This window comes from Mirounga leonina, unplaced genomic scaffold, assembly GCF_011800145.1.
Source record: "Mirounga leonina isolate KUSES-001 unplaced genomic scaffold, KU_Mleo_1.0 Mir_239, whole genome shotgun sequence".
Classification (NCBI taxonomy): Eukaryota; Metazoa; Chordata; class Mammalia; order Carnivora; family Phocidae; genus Mirounga; species Mirounga leonina.
In genome coordinates, this window is record NW_023270624.1 from 1,388,996 (window position 1) to 1,416,384 (window position 27,389).

At 55.0% G+C, this 27,389-nt stretch overlaps 1 protein-coding gene across 2 annotated transcripts in view; it reads left to right on the forward strand.

The window, feature by feature from the left end:
* The window catches only part of ADAMTS2 (ADAM metallopeptidase with thrombospondin type 1 motif 2), a 224,414-nt gene that overhangs the window by 124,468 nt on the left and 72,557 nt on the right, over nucleotides 1-27,389 (forward strand). For both annotated transcript variants that reach the window (XM_035029399.1, XM_035029398.1), the window contains exon 4: nucleotides 9,246-9,448. In XM_035029399.1, the coding sequence (XP_034885290.1) occupies nucleotides 9,246-9,448 (203 nt within the window). The remainder of the gene's footprint in view (nucleotides 1-9,245; nucleotides 9,449-27,389) is intronic.

Genomic DNA, 27,389 nt, shown 5'->3' on the forward strand with positions numbered 1-27,389 from the left:
GACCATGCTGAGGTGATCAAACGGTATCCTTCGGTCGTTGTCTATTTTTGCAGAATCAGGGTTGCTCCTGCTTGGGCGTGGATGTGTCTAACTGGCCCAAACGGCGCTGCATTGTGCATCCCACTGTTTCTTACTTTCTGCACTTGGCACTCTGTCTCCAAGACCCCTCTGTCGTGTATGTGGATGTCAAACCTCTGACCTCCACGTAGCACTGGGTGGGGTGCACCTGCCACATTCTGCCCCTCCTCAAGCCCTCCGATGACAGCCCCCTTGCCTCTGATTCTCCAAAACCTGCCCAAGCAATGGTGCCATTGCTTCCTTAAGGACCTGTGAGGGCCTGCCCATCTGCACGCCTTGTCCAGGGCAGTGAAAAATGGGCACTCCAAGGAGGGGCCTGGGATATCCTGTAGCTCTCCTGTGTCTTTATGTCGTAGACAAGAGCGAAATTACTGGCCACCAGGGGCTCTTACGCATAATTGACTGAATGGTACCAGAATGTCCATGCCTGCTCCACCCCCACCAGTTACCAACCCCGGCATTCAAGCTGCTACCCTCTCATTTACTAATTTTGTTTACTGTTTTATTTTTTAATGGGCTACTTACAGTTTGCATATAAGTGAATATCAAGAGTGATTAATATTACAGCGGAGGGCAAGCACCACACCAGCTGTGCAAGGAGAGGGCAGCACTGTCCCCGCTGGACAAAGGGTCCAGGAGGAGGTGAGGAGAACAGTCTCCGGGTCGTGGTCTGACTTCTCCTTCTGTGGGAGTTGACAAGGCCCCTTCTGGGGAAGTTGCAAGCAAGGTCACGAGTGAGTCTTGGGAAACACGGGGCTCTTCACACTTGGGCGCTTAGCAAGACTGAGGTGTGGACCAGGCACCGGACATGTGCCAGAAGTATGGCCAGAGGGAAGGGGCTGCCTCCTGCTCTCAGGGAAACGCTGAGAACTTCTATGGGGGATATGCATGCCCTCAGCAGAGCATCAGGGGAGAGACCCTCGGGGGCACATGGTCAAGACAAGCCAAGTCCTGGCGAGAATCTGGGCCAAGCCGTCCTGGGTGTTCTGTCCTTGGTTTAAGAAGATGGCCCGATGGAAGTGGGGGTTCTTCGTGATGACCGTCTGTCTCTGGGGTCACCTCGCTGCAGGATGGCTCAGCTCCCTCCATGCAGAGCTGCCATCCCGGGAGTGCTCCATCATCCTCCAAGGGAGTCCCTCCCCATCTCTTGTGTTGGGTCTCCCTGTTTCCCATCTTCCACTTCCTTGAAGGAGTGCATCTTTCAGTACCTTCTTGAGAAGTGGTGTCGGACAGATAAAACTTTAGAGAGCTTACACGTCTGGAAATGTCTTTATTCCACTTTCTTGATGGAGAATTTGGGTATAGGATTCTAGTTGAGTCTTGCTTCAGACTTCCAAAGGCTTTGCTCCGTTGTTTTCCTCTTTGAATTTGGGGAAGTCTGAAGCCATTCGGATTCCTGTGCTCTTTTCATCCCTCTGTAACTGCCTCCCCAGGTTACCTCCAATTCTCTGTGACAGTCTGCAGAATCTTCTCTGTGTTCTGGAATACCATGACGCTGTGCCACAGTGCGGGTCTACTTTCATCTACGGTGCTGGGTACTAGCTGGGCCCTTACACCTCCCTGTTGTGAGAAGTTTTCTTGATTTATTTCATGACTTCTTCTCTGTTTTCCCTTTTCTGTCTTTATGAAGCTTCTGTTGTATGGATGATGCACCTCCAGTCTGGTCCTCTACTTTTCTTGACTTTTTTTCCTGATTATTCAAGTCTCTTTGTCTCATTGTTTTACTGGCCGGGGGATTTCTCAACTTTATCTTCCCAGTCCTTCCACCAAGTTTATCATTTCTGCTGAGATGGTTTTAATCTCAAAGTACCCTTTCTATTGTTTCCATCCTAACCTTGTTTAATGGATGTAATATCTTCTCCTAGCTCTCTTCTCAGAGGTTACTGATGGTAGATTTCCCCCCACCTTCCTGTGTGATCTCTTTTTCCTCCACTTTCCTCCTGTTGAGTTGTTTGCTTCATCTTGGCCTCCATCTGCCACGTCTGGGGCTTCCCCGGGAGAGCTGGTGATCCCTGGCTGTCTGTTCGTGTGTGAGGTTGGGCAACAGAAGTGGGTGGGAGCCTGATGCATGTAGGCACGGCCAACCATGGACCGTGATACTACCTTTTGGTCTTTGGTTGACCAGATTCCCTAGAGAAGACCACTCCCAATGTCCTGTTTCGGGGGGAAAGGACTGACCTCCAGCATTCTGGGGGTGAATTATGGGAGGGGGCTAGTGCCTCAGCATTGATTTAGTCATCCTGGTTTTAGTTTGGTGCCTCTGCTCTCAACCACACCTGGTGCCTACAGCCCAGAGACCTTCTTTTCCACCTTTCCGAGAGAGAACAAGCTTCCAGACCAATGCCAGTGTTAGTTATCAGGGCTGTTTCTGGGGCACAGTGTGTGGGCAGGGGATTTGGCATCAGCCACCAACTAGTCCTACTTATTTCAATCCGCCCTTCACTCCCACTTCCAGAAGCGCTTGGTGCCTGTGGTGGATTTTATGACACAGACTGGGAGAGTCTCTTGGTTCTCCTCATTGCCAGCTTGGGATTCAACTTTCTCAGATATACGAAGTCCATTACTATGAGACCATCTTCTTTCCAGCCTCCAACAGTTCTTTTAGATTTTCCTCAGCTGCTCTCCTTGTCCTTGTAGCCTTGTGATTTAAAAAAAAAAATCACTTTAGCAAAGTTGTAATGGGGTTCCAGTAAGAAGCTAAATTAGATGCATGTTTTCAATCTCTCATCTTACCCAGAAGCCCCTCCTATGCTTGGATCTGTGTTGGGATTTTGTATTCAGTACCATTTTTAAAAAAGATTTTTATTTATTTATTTGAGAGAGAGAGAGAATGAGCACGAGTGGGGAGGAGGGCACAGGGAGAGGGAGAAGCAGGCTCCCCGCTGAGCAGGGAGCCCGACACAGGACCCTAGGATCATGACCTTAGCTGAAGGCAGACGCTCAACGGACTGAGCCACCCAGGCGCCCCATGTATTCAGTACCATTGATCTATCTCTCCTGACACCAGTGTCTCTATGTACTAACTAATGTTTTGTAATATTAAACATACAAACAATGTAAACATACTTTGTAATATGTTCATTAATTTGAAAGGTAAGTACCTCCTGTTACTATTATTTTTCCAGATCTTTAAGATTTTTCTGGCTATTCTCTCATATATAGTCTTCCAGTTACATCTTAGAGTTATGTTGTTGGGTTTTCATAATTCCTTGATGGAGATCGTGTTGAATCTGTAGACTGATTTGGAGGAGAATCACCTTGTTATTTTGTTGGGTTTTTGTAATTCTTTGATGGAGACCGTGTTAAATTTGTACACGGATTTGGAGGAGACTCTACTTGCCTTCCAGGATCCCATTGTTGTGTCTCCGTTTATTGAGGTCTCCCTTTGTACTTTTGGAGAGTTGTAGACTATGTCATAATACTCTTCATGTGGTCTTTATACATTCATTCTTTTTGCTTATTCCTAGATATTTCCTGGGGTTTATTGCTATGATTGATGAACCCTTTTCCCCATTCTGTTTCCTAGCTAGAAAGAAAGCTATCGAGCCTTCGCATACCTATTGTACATCAGATGAGAAGCATCTCTTCCCTGTAGGTTTGGTAAAAACTCTCCTATAAAACCTTCTAGGCTTTTCTTTGGCTACTTTCTCAATTTTTTTTCTAAGGTTTATTTCGGTTTCCTAAACTGAGCCGGCGATTAGAATTTCTATCCTTCATGTAGTCTAGGCTTATTAAGACTGTATCTTTAATTTCTGGTGTTTGGGGTTTGAGGGCATTTCCTCTTCGTGTTTTCTCTGATTTTATCTCGTGGTGGTGACCGTGGACTTCATTTTTTAGTTTTCTTGCTTGTCCTAATACATAGTCACACTTGGGACTTGTCCCGTGTGTGCTTGGAGAGGGCACGTTTTCGGGTTGCTGGGCTTAAGCACTAGGCCGTCTCAGTCATGCAGATCCCCGACAGCCCTACCTCACGTTTAATCTAATTCATCTATTATTTTCTGGAATAAATATATAAAAATGCACACAGAACTGCGGTTTGTCTCTTTTTCCTTAGGAAACAGGTTGAAGCTTTGTTAGGTTCATAAAGTTCCCTGTCTTTGATAGCTTCTCAATGTGTTGTTGGTCGGTTTATCCCATTGATGCCTCGGATTATATGTTATCTCATAAATACCATTAGGCCTGCTTTTTTGTTATTGTTATTGTTGGCAATTACATGGTACCCCTCTCGTTGCCCCCTTCATGTTAACTCCCCCTGGGTCATTTTATCTTAACTTTGTCGTGTGTAAGTAAGTTATGGCTGGATTTTGCACCAGCCCCTCTGCCCGTCCCCTCACTTTTGCTCCTGCCGCCCCTGCCCAGTCTGGCCTCCCTGGCTCTCCTGCACCTACCTCTCCTGCAGGCCCCGCTGCGGGGCGCTGGGCTCCCTCCCGCTGCCTCTCCGCCCTGGCTCCTTGCCCTCCCAGCCCTGCCGTGCCTTGTCGGGCACTTGGGAAACTGAGGCACACACAAGACCTCATAGCCCTTGTCTTCCGGGGGCGGGGCTCTCTCCAAGGCCCAAGCAGATTCACCAATGAGATTAGAACTGCAAGTGGTGGGGTGTTTTATGAAGGAAGAAAACAAGGTGCTTGTCAGGGAGACATTGGGGGAGGGGAGAGCCTAGTTTAATGAGGATGAAATATGCCTCGTTCCCCTGAGGAGGTGACATTTCAGTTGACACCTGAAGGAGGAGAGGGGGCAGGTCCAGTGAGAAGTGAGGGGATGATGATTCCGTGGGTAGGGGGCAGCAGTCTTCCGTTGTCACTGCGAAGTGTCTTCTCAAGGCTCTGTGCGCCCCATCCCCCCAGAGACGTGCAGCCCGCTCTGTGGGGCAGGCAGATGGGACCACGCGTGTCCCTGAGGCTGGTGCAGGGGGGCTGCAGGCCTCCTTCCCTCCAGGCCTTCAGAGGGGCTCCCCCTGGGCCTGGTGGGGAGTGCTAACTTTGGGGAGCAGCAGGAAGGGTGGCCCAGGTCAAGAGGTCAGTGTGGCACAGTCCTGGCTGTGGGATTTGCAAACACACAGGTGCCCTTGAACCTACAAAATCCATGCCTCCCGCACAAGGCTCCTGAGGCCTTTGCAGAGTCGGGACCCGGTGGGCTCTCCTCTCCAGGCTAAACGTTTATGTTTCTACCAGTTTCTGTTTCCCCAACCCATCCCTCAGGGCTGGTGAAGGGCGGGGACGGCTCTGGGGCTTGTTAACGTGGGATCCCATGGCCCAGGCTGGGCCCCAGCTCCTCCTTGGCTGTGTGGCTTGTCTAAGTCACTTAATCTTTCTGCTCCTGGGGCTCCTTGATGCTAAAATGGGGACAGAAATGAGGGCAGTGAGGAGCCTTCTCCTCACGGTTGGGATCAGGTGGTTGCTGGGGTGGCAGAGGTTTGTCCCCGAGGCTACCCCCTGATGCGGGGCTTGCTACAGGGAGCACCCTGTGCTCCGAGGCCTTTGGATGAGCTTGGCCGCTGTGACCCACTGATTCCCCTGGAGGACAGGTGCTTTGGGATTCCCTGGATCCAATTCTGTTTCCTCTTATCCTGTCCTTTCCTTGATTCTCTGAGGCATCTTGCTTGATCCCCTCTGGAGACGGCTCTTGGAAGCTTCTTGCCTTGTCATCCTCTGCCTGAGACATGAGCAACACAAAGCCCCAGCTGCCATGCGAAGGGTCCCCCCAGCACAGGGGATGCTAGGAACTAAAATCCCTATTGTCACCCATTGGAATGATGGGGTCCCGCCACAGACGCCTTCAGTCTGGGGGGCCCCAGCCTGCAGGGATCCAGTCTTCTGTCTGTCATGGATCAGCCGCCCGTGGGGACCAGCAGCTTCTCGTGGGGGAGGCTGTGTGCAGAGGGCAAGAGGAGCTAGGGTGGTGGTGGCCTCCTGCCTCAGCAGGACGTGGGCAGGGCGGACAGCTCATTATCCTGGCCTGAATCAGTAGCGAGGGATGGAGCAAAGGGCGGGGTGAGCTCTGTGTCACTGTGGCTTAGCACATGGGCTGCAGGCATGCAGGAGCTCTAGGGGGAGCAGGGAAGAGTGGCAAAGAACCCATCCCCCTGACCCTGAGGGACTGAGAGGAGCAGAGACCCTTAGGCCGGGTGAGCAAGCCAGTGCACACGGACAGGCCCAGAAGGCCAGCCTTGGTGTCAGGGAACTCCTAGGCAGCTGGCCCAGGACCAGACAGGAGCTGGAGCTCCCTGCAGCAGGACTTGGTGTGAGGGACAAGCCTGCGAGGACCGGGGTGTGGTCGGGGTCTCTGCCTGGCCTGGGCTTCAGAACTGAGCCCATTGTCGGGAAATGGAAGAAATAGCCAAGACTGACACGGTGGAAGGAATGTTAGCCTGGCTGCTTGTGTGGCCCTGGGCCTGGGGACTTGGCAGACCCCCCATGTCCTGCCAGGCCTGAGCAGGGCTGAGGCTTCCAGGGGCTGGACTGAAGGGCAGGGCTGTCACCTGCCCCTCTCCTCATCTGCACTTTGACCTTGGGGCATCCCTACAGGGCTTGGGTCTTGGGGGAAGGTGTTCCAGAATATCATGTCCAAGTCACGCCCCCAAATCATCATGATTAAAGTAACAACTAGAACAGTAATAATTACGCTTGGGGTGAAATTGTCATTTCTGTCGCATCTTTAGAACACGTTACTGTTTTTAGTGGACCTGTAACATGAATTGAGCCAAACACTGTGCTTGCTTGGCAAGAAGCAGCTACAGGATGTGTCCCAGCCAACCTGGCGTGGTGGCAGGCCCTTCACCGCCCCGCCCCACAGGGAGCATTGGGAGGGGGACACTGCACGGCAGCTCCCAGGGTTAGGGTCAGGGGCGCACTCTGACGCCTTCAGGGGCCAGGAGGGCAGCGAGGGCAGCAGGCCAGGTGGCCTGGGGGTGCGGGCCCTGTGTGTCCTGTCAATCCACAGCCTGGTGTTACCTGCCCGTCACCTCCCCTCAACCCCGTGACCCCATGTCCTGATTCCTCAAGAGAAGATGGCTATTCTAGATTTTTTTTAACATGAACCCTCCCAATTTTGAAGTACTGTCAACCAAATACGATATTTTTAAAACACTGCGTGGCCCTAACACGTGTCTCTGTGGTCTGGTTTTGCCCCGGGGACCACCCATCAGTGACCCCTGGCTTTGACAGGGGCAGAAGGAAACGTCTAGCCTCTTCCCCAGGGAAGGATTTTTTTTTTGTTTTTTTTAGTGGAAATTACCATTTTTCTGCTTCCCAAGGTGGTTCTGAAGGTGAGCTGTCCCTGCTGGTTGGAAATGCAAAGAAATAAATGTGTAAAAATAGAGTAGCAGTTCCTCAAACCCCCTGTCAGGTTTAAGTAGCTGGTGTCTCCTCTGGGAGTGGCACGGCTGGCCCTGAATCATCGTCAGGCAGCCCAGCAGAATGAGCAGCTCTGCACGGGGCTGTCTGCACGCCTGCCCTCCCGGCCTCCCCCCGCCCCTGGAGGGGCCCCATGCGTGTGCGTGTCAGCGTGCCCCGGGGGTGGCAGGGCCGGGGCAAGGGGCACGAGGACCCCCAGGTAGTACCAGAATACAAGCAGCCGCTGAGCCCTGTCCCGACTTAGTCGTTCGTTCTTTCAGAGCCCCCGCCCCCCGCTTCTGTTCCATCTCCTTCACCCCCCACCTACCCTCCTCGGTGCCTGTCCCGTGGCCAGGTGGCAGCTCTGTGCCTCAAAGAGCTCCTGGCTGAGAGTCAGGTCCCTTAGTCTTTCTGTCTGTAGAGTAGGGACAGTTGTGCCCACCACAGAGGCCCGTTTGTCAGGCCTGGCTGCGGAGACTGGTGCGCAGGGCTGAGTGGGGGGGCGGGACTGGAGCGCAGGCTGCCTCGCCTGACTCTGAGCGGCCACGCTGCCTTGAGAGGCCCTGTTCTGCCTCCAGCATCTACCGTGTGCCACTGGGACACGGAGGTCCTGCTCCCGTCTGCAGGAGGCAGCAGATGAGAGGCTTCGGGGACAAGTGAGAATTATTCTGGAAGACGCTTTGTAGAGCGGTGGTTCTGCAGGGGGCATCGACGCCACCTCCAGCTGCAGGGGCCACAGGGACCAGACACCACACCCTGGGTGGGTGGAGACACGAAGACCTGAGACCTTAGGCCCTTCCCAGGGCAGGTGTCTGGGAATGCCAAGAAGCAGGAGCCCGGGGTCAGGACCCCAGCACAGACATGGAGACCAGTACAGGACGTAGAGGGGCTTCCAGAAGGCTTTGGCCCTGGGACTTAGCAGGCAGTGTGGTCTGGGGCCGCTAACAGTGACAAAGGCCAGCCCGGGCCGTTCAGCTGCCACCCTGAGAGGTGGAGCCAGGGAAGGGCTGTGAGCCTGAGCTCTGGTCCGGGGTGGGCTCCAGGCCCGGTAGGTGGGGGGAAAGGAGAAGAGAGCCGAGGCAGACACCACAGCTGTGCAGACAGCAAGATGACTTTCTGGGGCCCTCCGTTGAGGCCCCTGGGGCCCCCTCCCACACCCCAGGCAGACTGTGAGGGAGCTGTCACCAGAGGGCCCTGGTCTCCTGCACAGTTCAGTCAGGCAACCACCCACCTCCCCGGCCTGTGGCCAGGGGTAGACATGGTTCACCTGGAGAGGGGCACCCATGGGAGGTCTCAACCCTGGAAGGGGGCAGGTAGGCCTGGCCCACAGATGAGGGGCCTTGCTTCAGTGGAGGAAAGTTCTAGAAGGGGAGCTGCCTAGGGAGACACCGTGGGACACACACTACCAGGGCTGGGCCTCGGTCTCCCTGGTTATAATGTGGTGGCCCTAATGGGGAGACTGGCCCTGTGGCACCTGGGCAGCTCTTCTCGGGTATTCGGGCGTGTAAACGGGTGAAAAGAGCTGGTGCTGGCCATGCCTGCTGCCGGCAGCACGCTCTCAGCCTCTCCATTCATCGCTGGGTGCCAGGCCCGGGCTCGGTGATGGCTGTGGACTTGGTTTCCATGTTTCTGCGTCTGAGCCCACTTGGCATGCACTCTGCCCTCACAGAATCTCAGTTCGTTCTGTAAAATGGGGACTGTGTGGGTACTGTGTGAGTTTTCACCAAGATGAGGGCCAGGCTGCTGCCGAGTTGCGCCCACGTGGGGTTTTGCCCGTTTCGGGCGTCCCTGGTGAGCCTGGGCTGCCACTTCAGACTGTGTCCTCTGTCCTTCCAGGGGCCCTGCCGGGCAGCCTGGGTAACCTCAGTCGTGCCCTGGGTGTCCTGGAGGAGCGTGTCAATGGCTCGAGGCGCAGGGCGCGAAGGCATGCTACCGACGGCGACTACAACATCGAGGTCCTGCTGGGCGTGGACGACTCTGTGGTCCAGTTCCACGGGAAGGAGCACGTGCAGAAGTACCTACTCACGCTCATGAACATTGTAAGTGGGAGCCGGTGGCTGGGCTGGAGCGGTGGGGCTGACGGAGAGGTAACCAGGTCCATGGGCAAGGCCCCCCGGGGCCCCGGTGGAGAGGTAGGTCAGGGGCAAGAGGATGTGAATGAGCCGATGGCTGGGCCGAGAGACCCCTGCCCGCCTGCCCACCTTCCTCTCTGCCGGCCTTAGGTGAGTCATCGACCTTCCAGAACTCTGCCCTCTCGTCCGCAGAGTGGGGCCAACGTCCGGTAGGTTTGCAGAGTGTATTCTGTTTTGGAGAGTGTTGTCACACCTAATCTCATCTCATTTTTGAAAAGTACCTTTAATGTAAAAATAATAAAATGTCCTCCTACTGTCATGAGTGACTATGTGCCCGGCCCGTGCTGGACATTTACTACACATCATTGCAGGCAGTCTTCACACTAACTCCACGAGCCTGGTAATTTAAAATCTTGCCTGCCTTGAAAACGTGCGCTCTTCCCCAAACGTTACACTGCCTTCCAGTCCAGCCGAGGGTCCTGCCGAAGGAGAACTATTTTCTATAGTCACACCACCTCTCCTGACACCAGATGTGTGGGTTTTCCGCACCAAGCACTTCCAACAACTAACTATTCGAGGTTAGCATGGACCCCATGGGGCAAGACTGGCCCCACTTTGGACGCCCCTTACAAATCCCGGCTTGTCACCTGTATGATCTGAGTGGAAGACCCAACCAGCCATAAATCAAGGGTTCCCATGACCCCCTCCTCAGGTTCACACGTTTGCCGGCACAGTTCACAGAACTCAGGGAAACCCTCCTTACTACCAGTGGTATATTCTAAAGGATGCAAGTCCAGAACAGTCGAAAGGCAGGGATGCCTGGGGCAAGGCAGGTGGGAGGGGGTTGAGAGCTTCCCTGCCCTCTCTGGGCGCACCAGCCTCCCAGCACCTCGGTGTGCTCACCCAGCTGGAAGCTCACAGAACTCCACTGTTTAGGGGTTTTGTGGAGGTTTTATTGGCCGTGGGTGATTGAACTCAATCCCCAGCTCCTCTTTCTCCCTAGACGCCCTCGGGGTGGGGGCAGGGGGCAGTGCTGGAAGTTCCAACCTTCCGATCACCTGGTGGGTTCCTCTGGCAGCCGGCCCCCCGTCCTGAGCCCAGCAAGAGTCACCTCATCAGCATAAAACTCAGGTACAGGTGAAGGGCTGCTCTTGTCACCCCCGTCCCTCGGACATTACAGGGTTTGGGAGGTCTGTGTCAGGAACTGGCAGGGGGGGAGGCAGAGACCAATATGTGTTTATAATTACTATGTCACACGTGACTTGACTACCTGGTGGGGAGGGTCTCTGTGTCACACATCCCTCGTGCTGCATGAGCCAGGAGGAGGAAGTCTCGAACTTTCTCTTGGTTTTGCCAGTTAACTTCAGTTTATTCATGTACGCCCTTAGGCTCCGACTGTACCCCAACTTTGGATAATAGGATGGTTTGGTTAGCTTCTTGAAAAGCCTGAGAAATGCAAACAGTCTTAAATTGAAACACATTTTATCATAGCAAAAAAAAAAAAGGCTTTTAGGAGATAAATTGGAGGAGCTGAGGAAAAGTAGTAATTGGGTCAAGTCTTTTTTCCCTGTGGCATCCAGCAAGCGTTTATCGGATGCATGCTTGTCCCAGGGCATGGCTGCCAGCCAGGGGCTCAGGGAGAAGGGGGTATGTCTGCCCCTCTAACTGCCCCTGTAACCTGCACTCCGCCTCCCAGTGTGGTGGGGGAGATGAGGCGCTCTGCTTGGGCATGTGTTGCCCTGACAATTAATACCCCGTAAGGCTGGCTGTCTGTCCTCATTCAGGGCCGTGCACACCTCGGAGAGAGTCCCGGGGGCTGATGGCAGTCACACCCTCTTTGGTGGTCCTGGGGAGGAGGGAGATTGAGGAACCATGAGTACGTGAGACAGGATGACTTCCCAGGGCAACGCTGTCAACAGAACCTCTGCGTGCTGGAGATGCTCACAATTCTCTGCTGCAGGATGCAACAGCCACTAGCCAGCCCTCGAGCACTTAAAACGTGGCTGACGTGATGGGAGAACCCAATTTTCATCTCCTTTTATTCTCAATAGAATTTTAAAATTTTAATTAAACGGTTTTTTGACTGTGGTAAAATACACGTAAAATTGATCACCTTCGCCATTTTCAAGCGTACCGTTCTGCGGCATGAACTACGTTCCCACTGCCGTGCAAACCATCACCACCGTCCATCCCCAAAGTTTTTCATCTTGCAGAGCAGAAACTGTCCCCATTAAACACTAACCCCCACCGTCCCCTCCTCAGGCCCCCCCACAACCACCATTCTGCCGTCTCTGTGATGGCGACTACTCTAGGTACCTCATGTAAGAGGACTGTTTGTCTCTGTGACCGGCTCATTTCACTTAGCGTAATGTCCTCCAGGTCCATCCCTGTCGTGGCATGTGCCGGAATGTCCTTGTCTTCAGAGCTGAGGAGTAGCCCGTTGTGTGTCTCTGCCACGTTGTGTTTCTTCGTTCCCCTGTCGGGGGGCACTGGAGCGGTTCCCACTTCTTGGTTATTGTGAATAATGCAGCCGTGCACACGGGTGTGCAAATGTCTCTTCATGTTCCTGCCCTCAGTTCTTTGGGTATACAGCCAGGAGTGGAGCTTCAGGATTCTAGGGTAGCTCTATTTTTTATTTTTTGGGGAACCCCCATACTGTTTTCCACAGCGGCCGCACCACTTTACATCCCCTCCCAACAGGGCCTGCGGTTTCCGTTTCTCCACATCCTCACCAACGTTTGTTATTTTTGATGGCAGCCATTCAATGGGTGATTGAATTTCTTTGAAATTAAGTTACATTTGGACTTAGATCACCATCGTGGCCAGTGGCTCCCGTCCTGTGGCCTTGAGGCCCTAGGGTGCTGGCTTGCTTGGAGCTGCAGCTGGAGCCCTGAGTGGCCCTGGAGGCCTGGCCAGGGCAGGCCTCCCTCCCTCTGGGAGTACACAGCTGGTTACGGGACTTCCCAGCCCAGGGCCAAGCCAGCAACGTGGAGGACAGATGTGGCGGCAGCTGGCCCGGACTGTGCTCCCAGTGAGGCATCTGGTCAGCTGTGAGGTCATCCAGGGCCAGGGTGGAAACACTTTCTGCTTCTGAGGCTTGGGGACCAGCCCTGGATGGACACAGCCTGTCCCCTGAGGAAGACCACAAAGGCCCTGGGAGGAGGGTCTGGTGGGGGTTCTCGCAACTCTCTTGGGCAACGCGCAGCTAGGCTGGTTTCCCTCACTGCTCAGGGCGATTCTGCCTGTAGGGCTCCCTTTGCGGTCTCCTTGTGACAGAGTCTGGGCTGGGATGTGCGGGTCCTGGTGTGACATAGACATTTCAGGCTCCTCAGATATCCACATGCTCCCCTCCCTTGCACCTGATCTGGGGCTGTGTGGCTAGTTTTGTCTAATGGCCTTTGTGTAAGGAATTGATGTGTGTCACCTCTTGGCCAAGGCGGTTAAGAGCCAATGTGTCCCTTCCCTCTTTTCTTTCCCTAACATAGTGATCTTGGGAGCCATACGTCCCAGTAGGCGCAGGTACAAAATGGGGCAGGCCTGTGATGTGTATAAGGAAACACATACCAGCTTTACTGTGTTAAGCTCCTGATGGGGTGGAGACTTTGTTACGCAGCATGGCTCATCTTGTGCTGACTAATACACCTGGCACCTGACCACTGAGTCAACAAATGTTGGGCATCTTCTATATGTCAGGCAAGGGGCATAGCTGTGAGCAAGACAGGACATAGCCATAGCTTGTATTCTGGTGAGGGACACAGACAATATTCAAGTGAAAAGCGAAAGAGATAATCGCAGATAAATACAATGAAAGAGATAACATAGGGAGGTGGAGAAGGGCTGGGAAAGGTGGGCCACTTTATACAGGTGGTCAGCGAGGACATGCACAGAAAGTAACATTGGAGTAAGACTTGACTGATAGTGGATGACTGTGGGAAGGGTTAGGATAGAGTGTTCAGAGGAAACAGGTGGTGCAAAGGCCCTGAGGCGGCAAGAATGAGGTCAGCACATTTGAAAGTGTGAGAAGGGGCTCATGTGGGGAACAAAGGGCCCAGGTAGGAAGGGAAGTTGCCAGTGAGCAGGGCCAGTCACTGGATGTGGAGAGGGACTTGGATGTGATCTTAAGGGCAGTGGGAAATTGCTAGAGGTGCCATTTCCTTCCTGTATTTACGGGCAAGACATTTTATTCCCTTTTTTTTCATAGGGAAATGGGAGTTAATTGATCTGTCCTTCTTTCCATCTCGGACTCTCTGGAAGGTGAGAAGAGTTGGAAATGTTTGCTGAGCCTCACAAGGGCCACTTGGGTGCAGAAAAGGTCTCACGGCATTCAGACTACCCCCACCACTCAACCCATTCCAGCACCTCCTGCCAGGTCCCATTTCCTTCTTTTCCTCCCTAAATCTAGAAAAATAACATTCTTTGTTTATTAAAAGATACTGTATCTAACACAGACAACATATTATTTATGATGGAAAATTAGAATATATTCCTGTAGGTGTGTGAATATTTTCTCCTACTATCTAATTTTAATGGTGGCATCATATCAAATCACATAGCACACATAGACATCACTTTTTATGTAATTGATTATTGATATGACATATTCATATAACAAAAGTAGTTTCTCTACTAGAGGTCAGATCAGCCACTAAGCTGTAATGAACATCGTTACAGCTAAATCTATCACTTGTCCTTTACTATTTCCTTAAACTGCGTCCCTGAAAGTGCAGCGCCTGGTCAACAGGTATGTGCATTCTAAAGCTTTCTATGCCAGAATGTTCTCTGTTAGGGTTTCACCTCTTCACACTCCATTAAGCAAATGCCTGTCTCCCCTCCTCCTCATACCACTGAATCCTTTTCAGCTATGGTAATTTGAAAGCTATAGCTGGGATATGCTTTTTGTCATTAAGTTGTATTTATTTGATGGTAATGAGGTTGCAGCTGTAAAAAATATATATATATATACTTAAAAACAGCGATCATCTTCTATGTTTAGGATGGGCCTATCCATGTCCTTTATTTTATTGGGATATTAGTTTCTTTCTTGTCAATTTGAAGGATCTTTATATTAGAATAGGCTAACTTTTTTGTTTGTCATGTGGGTGGGAAATATTCTCCATAGTTTGGTTCTTTGCCCTTTGTTTTGTTTGGGGGCAGTTTGCAGTGGTTTACATTTTTGTGTGTAGTGGTGTCCTGAGATCTTTCTCTCCTCAGCTTTTCCCTTGGGTGCTGTGTCTGGTACTTCATGTCCTCCCCCAGAAGTTAATCTTCTGGAATTTCGCCCCAGTCACCCTGGCAGACTCCCATGGCTTGTCAGCAGCATCATTTCCCAATCCCGTGGCCTTGCACTGGCCACCTGGCCTTTTTTGCTGAGTTCATCCACAGTAGCCCCATACTCAGAATGTCTCCTATTATCAAATCCCTGCGGCCCAGCGTAAATTGAAGATATGGGCCCTGGTCACTGGCCCACGAACTCGGGAACATGAGCCCTGCACTGAGACCCCCGCAGCCCAGCCCGACCATCTCCAGAAACCTGATGTGGCCTGTGCATCCTGCTTCAGGGCCCCATTCTCCAAGGCCCTTCTTCATCCTCTGCTTGTCCAGAGGCTCAGCCCAAAGCTATACCCACTCTTGGCTTTCTGCTGAGATGAAGAAGTCTGTGCGGAAGAGGGTACTGGGGCCTTCTAAGCACTGGGGCCAGGCTGTGGGCAGTGGCCTCATCCTCTGGGGCCCTCACACTGGTTTTTAGCTCTCAGACGCCAGAGCCTCAAAGGTTGCTGGCAAACCCCAGGATGAGGCCCCGTCCCCTCGGCCCAGGGATCCTTAGCCTAGTCAGAGAGGCTTGGGAAGCCCGTCCGAGAACCTCTATCCACTGCTCAAGGGTGGAAGGGTCTCCCCTCCCACCGCTAGGAGGGCTGTGAGGGCAGAACTAGGAGATGTGGCCGGCTATGTGGCCTGTCTAGCCACACTGGCTCCTTCAGGCCCCCATTCCTGTACCACGGCTTGGCCTGGGCTCCCTGCTTCGATGTGGCTCTCCACAGCTGGCCTCCCTCTGCTGTCATCCCATTCCTGCTTCTGCTCCTCCCTGCCTTCAACCCTGGCTCATGCTGTGGCCTCCACTGGACCCAGCCCTGGGAAGGAGGAGCCTCCCTCTGCCCAGGACTCCCCTCATCCGCAGACTCTCTCAGTGCACTGGGACCTGCTGTTCCGTTTGACCCTTTCTCCTTAGAAACATGCTCCCTGCTGTGTCTGGTGCTCCTAGGCTGGGCTGCGGACAACATGCCTGAACACACCTGCTGGGTATATTGGGGCATCACCACATTTTCCCAGGCCTGCTCTGCCAGCCCCTGAGCTAGTCTCTGCTTCCAAACTTGGTGTGGTGGCCATGTGTGCCTGGAAGCCCCAGGAACCATGCTAGGATGTGGCCTCCGTGTTCATGGCCCCTCCAGTTACCTTGCAGGCACAGATGTGGCTATTCTCCTGGCTCAGGTGACAAATACCTCAGGGGAGGACTGGAGACCTGATTAAAGGAACATGCTCACACGTGCATTTTGAGAAAAGTATAATTTGTGCCAAGACTTCAAGAAATCTACAACCTGGGCCCAAAACCATGTGCTGCTTCTGGGGCTTATAGCCTTTAGCTGAAGCACTAACTAATCCTGCTCTTCTCTGAGAAACCAGAGGCCTTGGTGTGTTGCTTGGGATCTCAGTGTCCACAAAGACCTAGAACTGCCTAGGGAGCTGCCGGTTCCGTTGCCCTCCTTGCAGGTGTGAGGCAGACTACCGCGGTCGGTGATGGCCTGCCCCGGAAGGTGGCCCACGGTCCTCTCTTTGTCCCTGGGAATGTCCTCCAGAGGCCACAGAGACCACCGAGGCCACCACGGTCTGCCGCAGAAGTGCCACTCTTTTTGGATGGCAAACATTTTAAAACATCAATTTTATATGAAACCAGCCTTGGGCATATTACCGAGCTAAAGCAAGATGCACAGAACTCTTCAAGATAAACAGAGATTCTAAAGTAAGGTTGCCAAAACTACAGCCCAAGGGCCAAATCCGGCCCATCATCCTTTTTTTTAAATGAAGTTTTGGGGGCGCCTGGGTGGCTCAGTTGGTTAAGCGACTGCCTTTGGCTCAGGTCATGATCCTGGAGTCCCTGGATCGAGTCCCGCATCGGGCTCTCTGCTCAGCATGGAGTCTGCTTCTCCCTCTCCCGCTCCCCCCTCTTGTGCTCTCTCTCTCTCTCACTCTCTCTCTCAAATAAATAAATAAAATCTTTAAAGAAAAATAAATGAAGTTTTGGGATACAGCCACATCCACTCATTTATGGATTGTCTGTGGCCGCTTTTGTGCTATTGCATAGTGCACTGAACATAGTCACTCCCTGGTGCTCAGGAAATATTTGTTCCCTGGCTCCAGAGAAATCTCCCACAGGCTTTGAGCTCACCTTGTGGCCCCAGTGCTCTAGAGTTTGCATTCACATCCCACTGCATCAGTGAACTGGCGGTCCCTACGTACTTGGTAAAGAATGAGGACCAGCTTTGGAGTCAGAAGCAGCTACATCCTAATCCTAGCTTTTGTCTACCCGGCAAAGTTCCCGCCTTGTCCTGCACCTGGTTTCTTCCTCTTTATACCGTCCACAAACTCTGAGAACCATAAAGGCTTGCACGGTCCCCAGGAGATGAGGTTCCCCTCACCCTTTGCAGACCGTCAATTCTCTGCAGCTGGAGCAGCCCTTTCCTGCAGGTCACCATCGGGGACCTCGCCCTTGAGCTGAGCTCCATCCTCTCCCTGCTCAGACCTCCGTCCACCCCCATCCCCACCCTAGCCTTGCTGGCTCAGTGGACCTGTGAGGTCACTTTGGGGATTCTTTCTAAAGCAATTAAATGAGCTGATCCTAATAATCATTTTAAAACAGCAGAGTAGGAAGAGCAGATTTCTAGGCAGACAGAGCTGTCTCTCCCAGCTCTGTTAACTGCCTGTGTTCCGGAAGAATTCCTGAGCCCCCAGATTATCTCTTCTGCGGACGGCAGACACACTCCTTAGGCCTACAGAGACTTGTGCTCCACAGAGGCCTCTGTGCTTTCAGGGTAGAGGCCATACCCTTTGACCTCCCCCCACCCCAGCATGGGGACAAGCCTCTGTACAGTATGTTCTTAAACAAGTTTTGTTGAATGAATGATTTCTCGCTGTGCCAGGATTCTGATATTTTTCCTCTTTTCTTTTCTAATTTAATCCAGAAATTGGCCTGGGTTTACCAAAGCCCTGCCAGGGTTTGCAAATAATCAGAGGCATAGAGGCTCCATTTCTCACCAACTTCCAAGAATGCTGGGGCCGTGTGGTGATGGTGGGGAAGGCAGTGGCAGGACCGGAATGTTTTCTGCTGGTCCCCCGGGGGACAGGGGGAGGGGGGCGGTGTCACCTCGTGAACTGGCCCTGGAATTGCAGACTAGCCAGGGTTAAGGCGCTGCCCCCAGGCCCTGTTCATGTGTCTCTGGCTCTGGTTCCTGGGAAAGAGAAAACCATCTCTGGAACCAGACGCTGAAACTGGCTTCCTGTAAGTTGAAGGGAAGTGAGCAGGGCTCTCCGGCAAGCGGGGGACACATTTGGGGTTGGGCCTGGCCGGAGCACAGGGTGGGAGAACGGGGAGCAGAAGTTCCCATCATGACACGGCAGCTCCCCCGGGCCCCGGGCTGTGCTGGCAGCAAGGGCCATGGTGGGGCCTCCTCACGCGTGTCCCACTGGCCTGAGAACACGTCCTCGTGAGCTGCCGGGAGATACAGCAGTCAGGACCGGCGGTGTGTGTGTGAGGCCGAGAGAATGCTTGAGACAGGGCCGCACTCTCCTATGCTGACGGGAGCCAGGCGGGAGGCGTAGGCCCGGGTGAAGGAGGCCGTGGGCAGTAGGGAGTGGTGGGGACTGGAGCGCTGGGAGAGGCCACGCCCCCAGAGACCCCCTCCCGGGTCCCCCTCCCTTGTGGTCATGGAGGAAGAAGCAGATGCACTGTTGCCAGCTCTTTTTTTTTTTTTCATAAGAAGCTGGAAATCCAACTTTTATGGGAAATCTAATTATTTTTCAATGTCAGCAACAAATTGAAATTAAGACCTCACATTGCACAAGTGAATCAGAACATGACCGCAGGACAAGTCTGGCCGGTCAGCTGGTGGATGGTTCCTTCTGGCCTAGAAGAAAGGAGGCGACTGCCTGCCCTGCTGTGTCCTGTGATGGGGGATAATTAATGCCACCTCCCAGGGCTAGTGTGAGCGTGACTCAAGTTAAACACCAGGAAAGTGCTTCTCAGCGTGCCGGGCCCGTGGAGAGCATCCCGCGGACGTGAGCCACTCCTGGCTACGTGTTCGTGCATTGGGTGCTCTCTGAACCCCTGTCCTAAGTCGGGCCCCATTCTGGGCACTGGGGTACAGAAGTGAGCTGTCATGTCCCCGTGCTTAGAGAGTTTGGAACGGGGGAGGGGTGGGGAGCAAGGAAGGGAAGAGTAATGACACCCTGGTTAATGCAAGTGCTGATTGTGCAAATAGAGGGCATTCTGGGGTCACAGGGAAGAGTGTCGCAGATGAGGGCCTCTTGAGCTGCCCCAGAGCAGAGGCAGGGGTCAACGAGGAGAGGAACCTGGTGCATGCAGGTGTTGCTGAAGATGATAGAACAGCATGTGCCAAGGCCCAGTGGCATTGCCGCATCACAGTATGAGGTTGGGCCCCGCTGGGGTGTAAGTGCTGGAGTGAGGCAAGAGATGAGGTTGGCAAAGCCTTTTGTGTCAGGCTGAGGGGCACCAAAGGGGGTTGATGCCTGGGGTCCCCTGCCGTACTGTGACAGGGGAGTAATGAGGTTGGTTTGGGGTCTAAAAAGAGAAACTTCTCTCTTTGAGAGTGTGGGGCTTATGCCTTCTGTTATCAGAAACGCCTCCCCCCGAAGCCTGAGGAGACTGAGGTTTTATGCCTGGCAGCCCCGTGGGAGGAGGCACTCAGCTGATGTCTCCACATTGTCCCAGTGGCCCCCTGAGTCCCCTCTCCTGGACAAGCTCACAGAGGCTCGGAGGGGTTGGGTGGTGCAGCCAGGGCATGGCAGATGGCATTCCTCCCTGGGGACCTGGCCCAGGTGCCTGTCCCCTCCCTGCTGTGGTGGCCTGAAGAGCGAGCGCTCCCGGATCCTTGAGGAAGAGCCAAGACACGTTCTCACCTCGGCTCTCGGATCTCCCAGCAGCGTCTGACATCACTCGCCCTTGCCCCAGACCATTTTCCATCGACCTCTGTGCCTCTCCTGGCTTTTCCCCTGGCTTTTCCATCTATTGTGCCTTCCTGTTCTAAGATTTGCTCGCTCACTCCTTCTTCCATCCAGTGATGTTTACAGAACACCTGGCTGTGTCAGACGCAGCCGTAGGTGCTGGAATGTGCTTCTGAGGAAGCCCCAGAGGGGGTCGGGAGGGGGGTCCTGCCTGCACGAGCTCACATTCCAGTGGGGGTGGGGTGGACGGTAGGACAGTAGAGACTCCCCCCACCCCTGCAGTGATGATGATGTAGGTGGAGAAAGTTCCAATGTGGGGGGGGTACCCATGGTGCCTCTTCTCCCCTGAAGCCCGTGGCACCCCACCCCACCCCCAGGATTCTCCCCAACTCCCCTCCCCTCTCCAGGAGGCTGCCTGACAGCTGATGTGGAAATCTCGGAGCAGCTTGCCCTTGGCCTCCCTGGGGGGCCGACGGTTGTCAACGCGGGAGTTAGAGTCCCCATGGACAAGGAGGGCCAGGCATCGTCACTCCTCGGAAAAAGCCAGAGGCAGCTGCAGACCCCAGCAAGGAGGTGACAGCTGAGCTGGAAAAGCAGACAGTGTGGCACCACACTGGGCCTCTGGTCTGGGCCAGCCTGGGCTGTCACTGCCAGTCTGCTCCCTGGGTGTCAAGTTCCCGTGGAGTGATCCTGGGGGGTCCTGCTCCCCTGCCAGAGGGACGCTTGGTGGCGGGTCTCGGGAGGATTAGGAGTTCATAGAAAGGTGTCACACATTTAACGTCAATTTCAGGGGGTCTGCTTGCCTCATTTGCATGTTCAGCACCTAGCAAAGGGCCCAGCACATAGTAAGTGTTGAGTAAACACCTTTTGAATAAATGAGTGAGTGAGTGAATTCTCCTAAAGTGACTATGGTCCCACAGACTCCCATAAAAAGTAGACTCTACTTGTCCGTGGAAAAGTTGTCCCTGTAGGCTTAGTGTCCTTGTCCCTTCTTCCTTATGGCCAAAGCTTTTTCTCCACCGTAGACGCTAGAAACTTGCATCATCAGCTCACAGGGACACATGGCTTTAATTTCAGATTTGCCAAATCACGCTCTCAAAAGCCTTTGCCCCAGCTCCCACTTATGCTTCAGTGGGTGAGTTTATCAATGTCTCTGAGCCTCAGTTTCCCCACTGGTAACACAGGGGTAGTAAAGCCCCCCGGGGGAAGGGTGTGTGATGACATGAGGAGCATGCCGCTCAGGTCTTGGAAGGTCACAGTGTACCAAGGGGCCACAGTCGTCCAAACCAGCCCAGCCCTTGTCCTCAAGAAGCTTGGCTCTCGTAGGGACACACTCACGTGCTTTAGGTCAGTAAGGTGGACAAGGGCCCAGCTAGCGCCCTCTGCCTGGCTGGGGAGAAGGTCACAGTGGAGGGGAGCCCAGAGCTGGTTCCATTCCCTGCAGAGGGAGCCACAGCCTCGGCATGTCCTGGGAAAGGGGCAGGTTGGGGGGGCAGGCTTAGGGGGTTGAAGCCAGGAGGCCTTGGGGGATGGAGCTGGCCAGATGGAGGGAGCTTGGGCTTCATCCTAAAGCTTTAAGAGCTAACAGGTTCTAGAGCCCCCCACCCCAGTTCTTGGGGCACAGGTCCAGTGGAGGGAGAGGGCAGCTAAAACAATCTAACAGACTCATGAGGGCATTCGAGATGGTGATGGTGGCAGAGGGAACAACCTGCCGGGGAGCAGCGTCCGAGTGAGCACAGCAAGCACCCAGCGAATGTGGGACACGGGCCTGGGGAGCAGGAGACAGCCAGGTGTGGGGGCAGGGCTGTGCATGTACCCCCTCCCTGCCCACGTCTGGCAACGAGAACTTGTGCCTCCAAGAAGTGTCCCTTTGGTCCCGGGTTCCCTGTGTAGCGGAGGGCATTCATCTGCCTTCCCGTCCACCAGTTGGTTCCCTTGCTCCACACTTCGGGGTGTTTGGTCAGAGCCTGGGCCCAAGTGGGTTAAGGAAGGGCTGACAGGGGAGCTTGGTGACTCAGGCAGACTCTGGTGGTGGGAAGGGCCACGTGGCGCACACAAGGACAGAACCGCATCCTACTATGTTCATCCTTATGCCCTGGATGTTAGGAAGGGCGCCGAACGCGAGCGAATTACTCTCAGGGAGGGCTGTGTTCGTGGCACACAAGCCAGGTAGTGAGTCTAATGCTGCGAGGAGGCTTGGAGCAAAGCTTCTGAATTTTGCTGGGAGCTCCAGATTCCTCATGAGCCCTGCCTGTGCCGGGGACACACATGACAGTCTAAACTCTCCTGGTTTTCTCAGGCTTTTCTGGGTCAGTGCCTGTTTGGCAGGGTCCCTCCCTTCCCCCTCATCTCGTGGAGACCCCTGGGGGCCCTGGCGGCAGTGGGGACGCTGGCCTGAGCCCTGGCCGTTTGTTTGGTGGGGGGAGGTCAGGTCTGGCCCCGGGACCCTTTACCTGGACTGCTCAGGTGTGCCAAGCCCCACCTGGTCCAGGTCAGGTGCTGTGATGCCCTGTCCCCTCTGCAGCCTCTCCCGGTCCACAGCCAGCATAAGGCAGGCAGCGTCTGGAGCCCACGCACACTCCTCTGGGGCTGGGGGAGCCAGGCTGCTGCTCGGACCAGATCACTCACACCAGCACCCCCATTTCTCACCTGGCACTTAGAGCCACTTTGGGAGTGGACTGTGCCCTCAGAGTCCAAGCGAGAAGCCCATAGCCCTCAGAATCTATCTTTTGGACCCTAGAGGTGTGGGGGGGGCAGTGGCAGGGATGGGGCGCTGTGACCCTGGGTCTGATGTCCTGCCTCTTCTCAGCCCCCTCCCCTGACCTCCTTCCTCAGTCAGGACACTTTCTCCTCCCCTGTTGCTGTCCCCAGGGATTTCCATGGCCACACCTCCTCATGATGGCATCTTCCCTCTCTCTTTCTTTGGCTCAAAATGGTGATAGGGCAGCAGAAAAATGTGAGTCATGGAAGGAAAAAGCGTTGTTTTCAGATGACATCATGGTGCCCAGTTGGACACAGATGACAGAGATCACAGCACAGGGGTGAAGGTCATGTTCAACCTCAGACTGGATGGGGGGAGGTGAGGATGCCACGAGGGGCCCCTCCCCCAAAAGCTTCCGGGCAAGACGCCACGTCGGGTCCCTGGGGCTCTGTGGTCAGGTAGTACCAAGGAGCTCCGGGGAACATCAGACAGAGAGGCGATGCCCCCGGGCTCTCCGGGGCTGGGGTTGCTGCCAGCAAGAACCAAGATCCCTGCCTTCCCTCTGCTCCTTCCCTGCCAGTGGCCTCAGGGGGACACCAGGCCCTGGCCTGCAGCCTCAGCAGAGTCCGTCCTTCCCTGTTCTGTAGCATTACCCCCCTTCTGATGAGCTGTTGGTCAGGGAGCAGGAACATCGGGTCCCACGTGGTGGGGTGGCTGTCCCTTACCCGCAGCAGGGCCTGGCAGGGAGAACCCCTGGTGTGGGTCTCACACACACACACGCACGCACGCGCCTGGTGGGCGGCAGTGTGGGCTTCGGAAAATGCCTGGCGTGCACCGCAGCCCTGAGGAGAGCCCCCGGCGGGCCTGGGAGTGTACTATATGCCTGGGGTTTTGCTAGGTGCTTTGAATGCGATGTGAGGCCGGTCCTGGTGACAGCCTGAGGGGTGAGGTCCAGCGTCATTGCCATTTCACGGATCAGGACACTGAACCGCAAACAGGCCACGTGCCAGGCCTGGGTCACAGGGCGGGAAGCCTGGAACCCGTGCGCCCCGATAGAGACAGGGAAGGGGCAGCTGCAGCAGTAATCAGCACCCACAGGGACTGTTTCCTAAGGCAGCTTTGCTTTTTGTTTGCCTGGTGAGTATTTGTTGAGCCTCAACTGGGTTCTGGGCATCGAGCTGCTCGCCTGGGGGTGGAGGAGCCCTGTCTCCACCCTGGCAACCTGCAGACATGTCCCCAGTCCCAGCAGAGCATGGCCTGGCATGGGGTGGGGGACAGGAACAGGTGGGGTCTTGGGCCGAGTGCTTGGACCCGGTGTTGAAGGAGGGCTCTACCCCCTCCCATGTTTGTTATATGTATGACCCGTCCTGCCCATTTGCATTTCGTGGCCATTTGATATTTGGAGCAGAGAGGCTAGGCTGTGTTTTTACCTGCCTTGCCTGTGAAGCACTGGCTGAGAAACCAGTGAGGAGAGAACATCTGCAACGGGCACGTTTGTCCTCGCAGTAAGACCAGGCTTTCGCTGCCCTGTTCGTGCATCAGGAGATGCCCACCATGAACGTTTTCTTCCCCAGAAGCCCACAGACCCGTCTGCCCCAGCTTCCCACCACACTTTCTCTGGGACGGTCCATGCCTTCTCCCAAGGGTCGTCAGAGAGACCGGACTTCCTCCCAGTCATTTCAGGGGTTCCCAGAGTAGCCACAGAGCACCTTGTGAGTCCCGCTTCCTGAGGCCTCACAACAGATTTTCCGGGCCTAGCCTGTTCCCCGGTGCGGTGGCGGGTGCAGCTCGGGGGAAGAGGTGATCAGTTTCCAGAAGGCTGGGCATAGGCAATGGGAACCCTGCCCTGCTCTGCCATTGCTTGCCCCTGGTAGGGAGCCCCGTCCCCCGCCCAGTCTTCCCTTTGCCCACCCGTCCCCGCATCCTCCTGGCGGAGGAGAAAGTCATCTCTGCCCAGCAGCCTTCGGCCACCTGCCAGGGCTCGCTGGTGGCCAGGGTGGAACTCTGCCACAAAGAAGGTGAACTTTTACATTATTATGCACAGCCTGTGTCCTTCCTTATTGTCTATTCCAGAACAGAAGCTTGGCCACATCTTTGCATAAGCAAAAGGTGCATTACAGTGTATTTCCCCAAACACGAGAGCCCTTGGCCTCTCTCTGCACCGAGAAGGGCTGTGGCTTTGAACATTTTCCCTCAAGGTTTAAAGATTCCAGGATCAATTTCTCAAGACAGGGCTCAAGGACATTGTCCCGGCTTCCCCTCCCCCTGTGGTCTGGGCAGAGGAGAGCAGCTTCTCCCCAGCACACAGGTCTCTGGGGAGGTGGGTCAGGGGTGGGGAACACACTTGGGCCCTTCGCTGGGGTCTCGGCCATTACAGGGCATCCTGGGCCCCGCTGCTGTCACATAGTTTGCCCATTTCCTGTCGTTCCACATTCTCCGAAGTTATTCATTCATTCAAAACTCTTCCGAGCCTTTACTAGGTGCTAGATGCTGCTGGAGACACAGCAGTGAGCAAGGAGGAAAGGTGCCTCTCAAATCAAGTGCATAGTCCAGTCTGGGAGCAGCTACTTTCGGGGGTACTTTTGGGGTAAGCAGGGACCGTCGTGTTGGGGGGGAGCATGGATGGACAAGTGGGCACAGCAAGTGCAAAGGCCCTGAGGTCGGGATGGGCTCTCTGTACAAGGTGCACGGAGGCCAGCGCTGGACCACAGTGAGCAAGGCCGGGGCAGCCTGAGCCGCTGCAGCACAGCTTCGATTTTATTCCAGTTGCAGTGGGAAGGCCTTGGAGTGGGTGGGGATTCCGCTGAAGCATAACTCTTCCCCTTCCTTGAAACACATTTATTACCATGACTTTGTTTTTGCAGATGCTCTTCAGATATTTCAAGAATTCTGGAGAGGGGGAGAGGGGGAGAGGGGGTTCCAGGGATGGGCTGCTGCACAAGCAGCTGGAGAGGGCAGCCAGGCTTGGCAGAAGGCGGAGCTGTCGAGACCAGGGGCTCCCGGGCGGAGTCGCGGAGCACAGAGAAGGCAGCCAGAGCCAGCTTCGAGCGGCCCGAGGGCCAGCCTGAAGGCACGGCTGGGGGGGCGCTGGGGGTTTAGGGCAGAGGCAGGGGAAGCTGGATCCCCCGAGTGCTGCCTGTGGTGAAGGTGCATGGTGGGGGGTGTGGGCAGCATCAGAGCCTTCTGCGTAAGAAGCCCCGGCCCTGCTGCTTGTCTGGGAGACTGTGTCGGGGTCACAGGAGGACGGGGGAGACGTGCGGGAGATGTTTGGGGGCTGCCTTCTGTCCTCGCTGACTCTGCCACGTCTGGCAGCTGCCTGCTCGGCAGAAGCCTTGTTGCTGTGTTCCTATTAAGGATGCAGGCATTTCCCTGGAAATTGTACTCATCGTTCCCAGTGGGCTGCATGGCCGTGTGGGCCCTGCCGGCTTCTAGCATCTGAGCAGCATCCCGTGGGCTCAAGGGCTGTGGGCCCTGAAAGGCCCATGTTCCCCCGGCGGGCAGGGCACGGCCCCCTCCTCAGGCCAGCAGAGGCAAAGGGCGGAGGGGCCCCTCCCCTCAGCACTGCCCTGCATTGTTGGACAGGTGTCACAGGGGAGGCCAGGGCACAGCCCGCCCACTCCCCGAGAGAGTAGCCTGCGTGGAGCAGCGGCCCCTCTGGAAGGGACAGAGGCTTCCTCGGGGAGAGAACCACAGAAGACCCACCACAGTTGGAAGTGGCCAGGGAGGTAGGGCTGGGAGAGTCTCCGGAGTAGGCCTGAACTACCAGCCTGACCCAGCCTGGCCTCCTTGCTGGCCATCTGCTGGGAATGCTCCTCAGCGGCCCGGGAGGCTGGGGACAGGGAGCCCAGCCCAGCCGATCCGAGCTGAAGCCGACAGGCAGCTCTGAAGGCAGGGCCTCCCCTGCCTGGCCCCCGCTCAGTGGCCTGACACCCCAGACTCCGGTTGCCTTACCGCTGCCCCCAGCAGGATATGGGCCTCTGCCTCATAGAGCTTAATGCTGAGTGGTGGCATTCCTGGGCTTCTGTTCATGCTCGGTCCTGAATCAGGGGTCAGGGTCAGAGCTGCTCAGTATCCAAGGACACAGGACCCCTTACTTGAGATGGGCACAGTGGCAGGGGTCAGGGGAACAGGAGGGTCCTGGGCCCTGGTGAGTAAGGTCTGGGCCAGGAAGTGGGAGGTGGGAAGGGGGAAGGTGGGAAGACCAGCCCTACGTCTCCTTCCTGCCTGTGGGGACCAGCAAGCACCCCCTCACTCAGAGCCTCAGCTTCCCCATGGCTCAGGTGGGACTGACCTCTCATTCTGGCCTCTGAGGGCTGTTGGGAGCATAAAATGAGCTAATTCTGTGAACTCAGCCCTGAATCCCTTCCGAGTATCAAGGCAGGTTTCCTGTCTTCCTAAAGCTTGTCACACCCTGGGCTTAGAGCCTCACCAGGCACGCAGGTGGGCGGGTCCCCTCGAGGTGCCCCCCAGACCAGCTCTGAGAGGTGCCATTAGAGCGTGGGCCCCGGAGAGGCACGGTCAGGCTGTCAAGGGAGCCTCGAGCCCCTCGTTTTCTGGGGAGGCTCTGAGAGATGACCCCAAGACATTTTGCGTTCCCCGACTCCGTGCACAGCAAAGATGGACTGCTTCCACCTGCCAACAAGGGGATGGGGCTGAGCCAGCCCAGAGTGTCCCGGGGCTGTGTAGGAGGTGCCCCCATTCCAGTTCACATCACTCCTCACGTCTGTTCCTTCTCCACTCACCCCCAAATCTATGCCCCACACTTGACACCTTGACTGCTATAGTGGGCACTTGAATCTGCTTTCCATAAATGAGCCAGAGTCATCTTTCTGTCATGGTTCCACATCCCCCACTGCTCTTTGAATAGAACTGGAACCCTTCTCACTACCTGAATAGCTGTGTGGTCTGGCCTCAGGGGCCCTCTCTCCCTGCCCAGTCCTTGGAATGCATGTCACTGCCTCTGACCCCAGGATG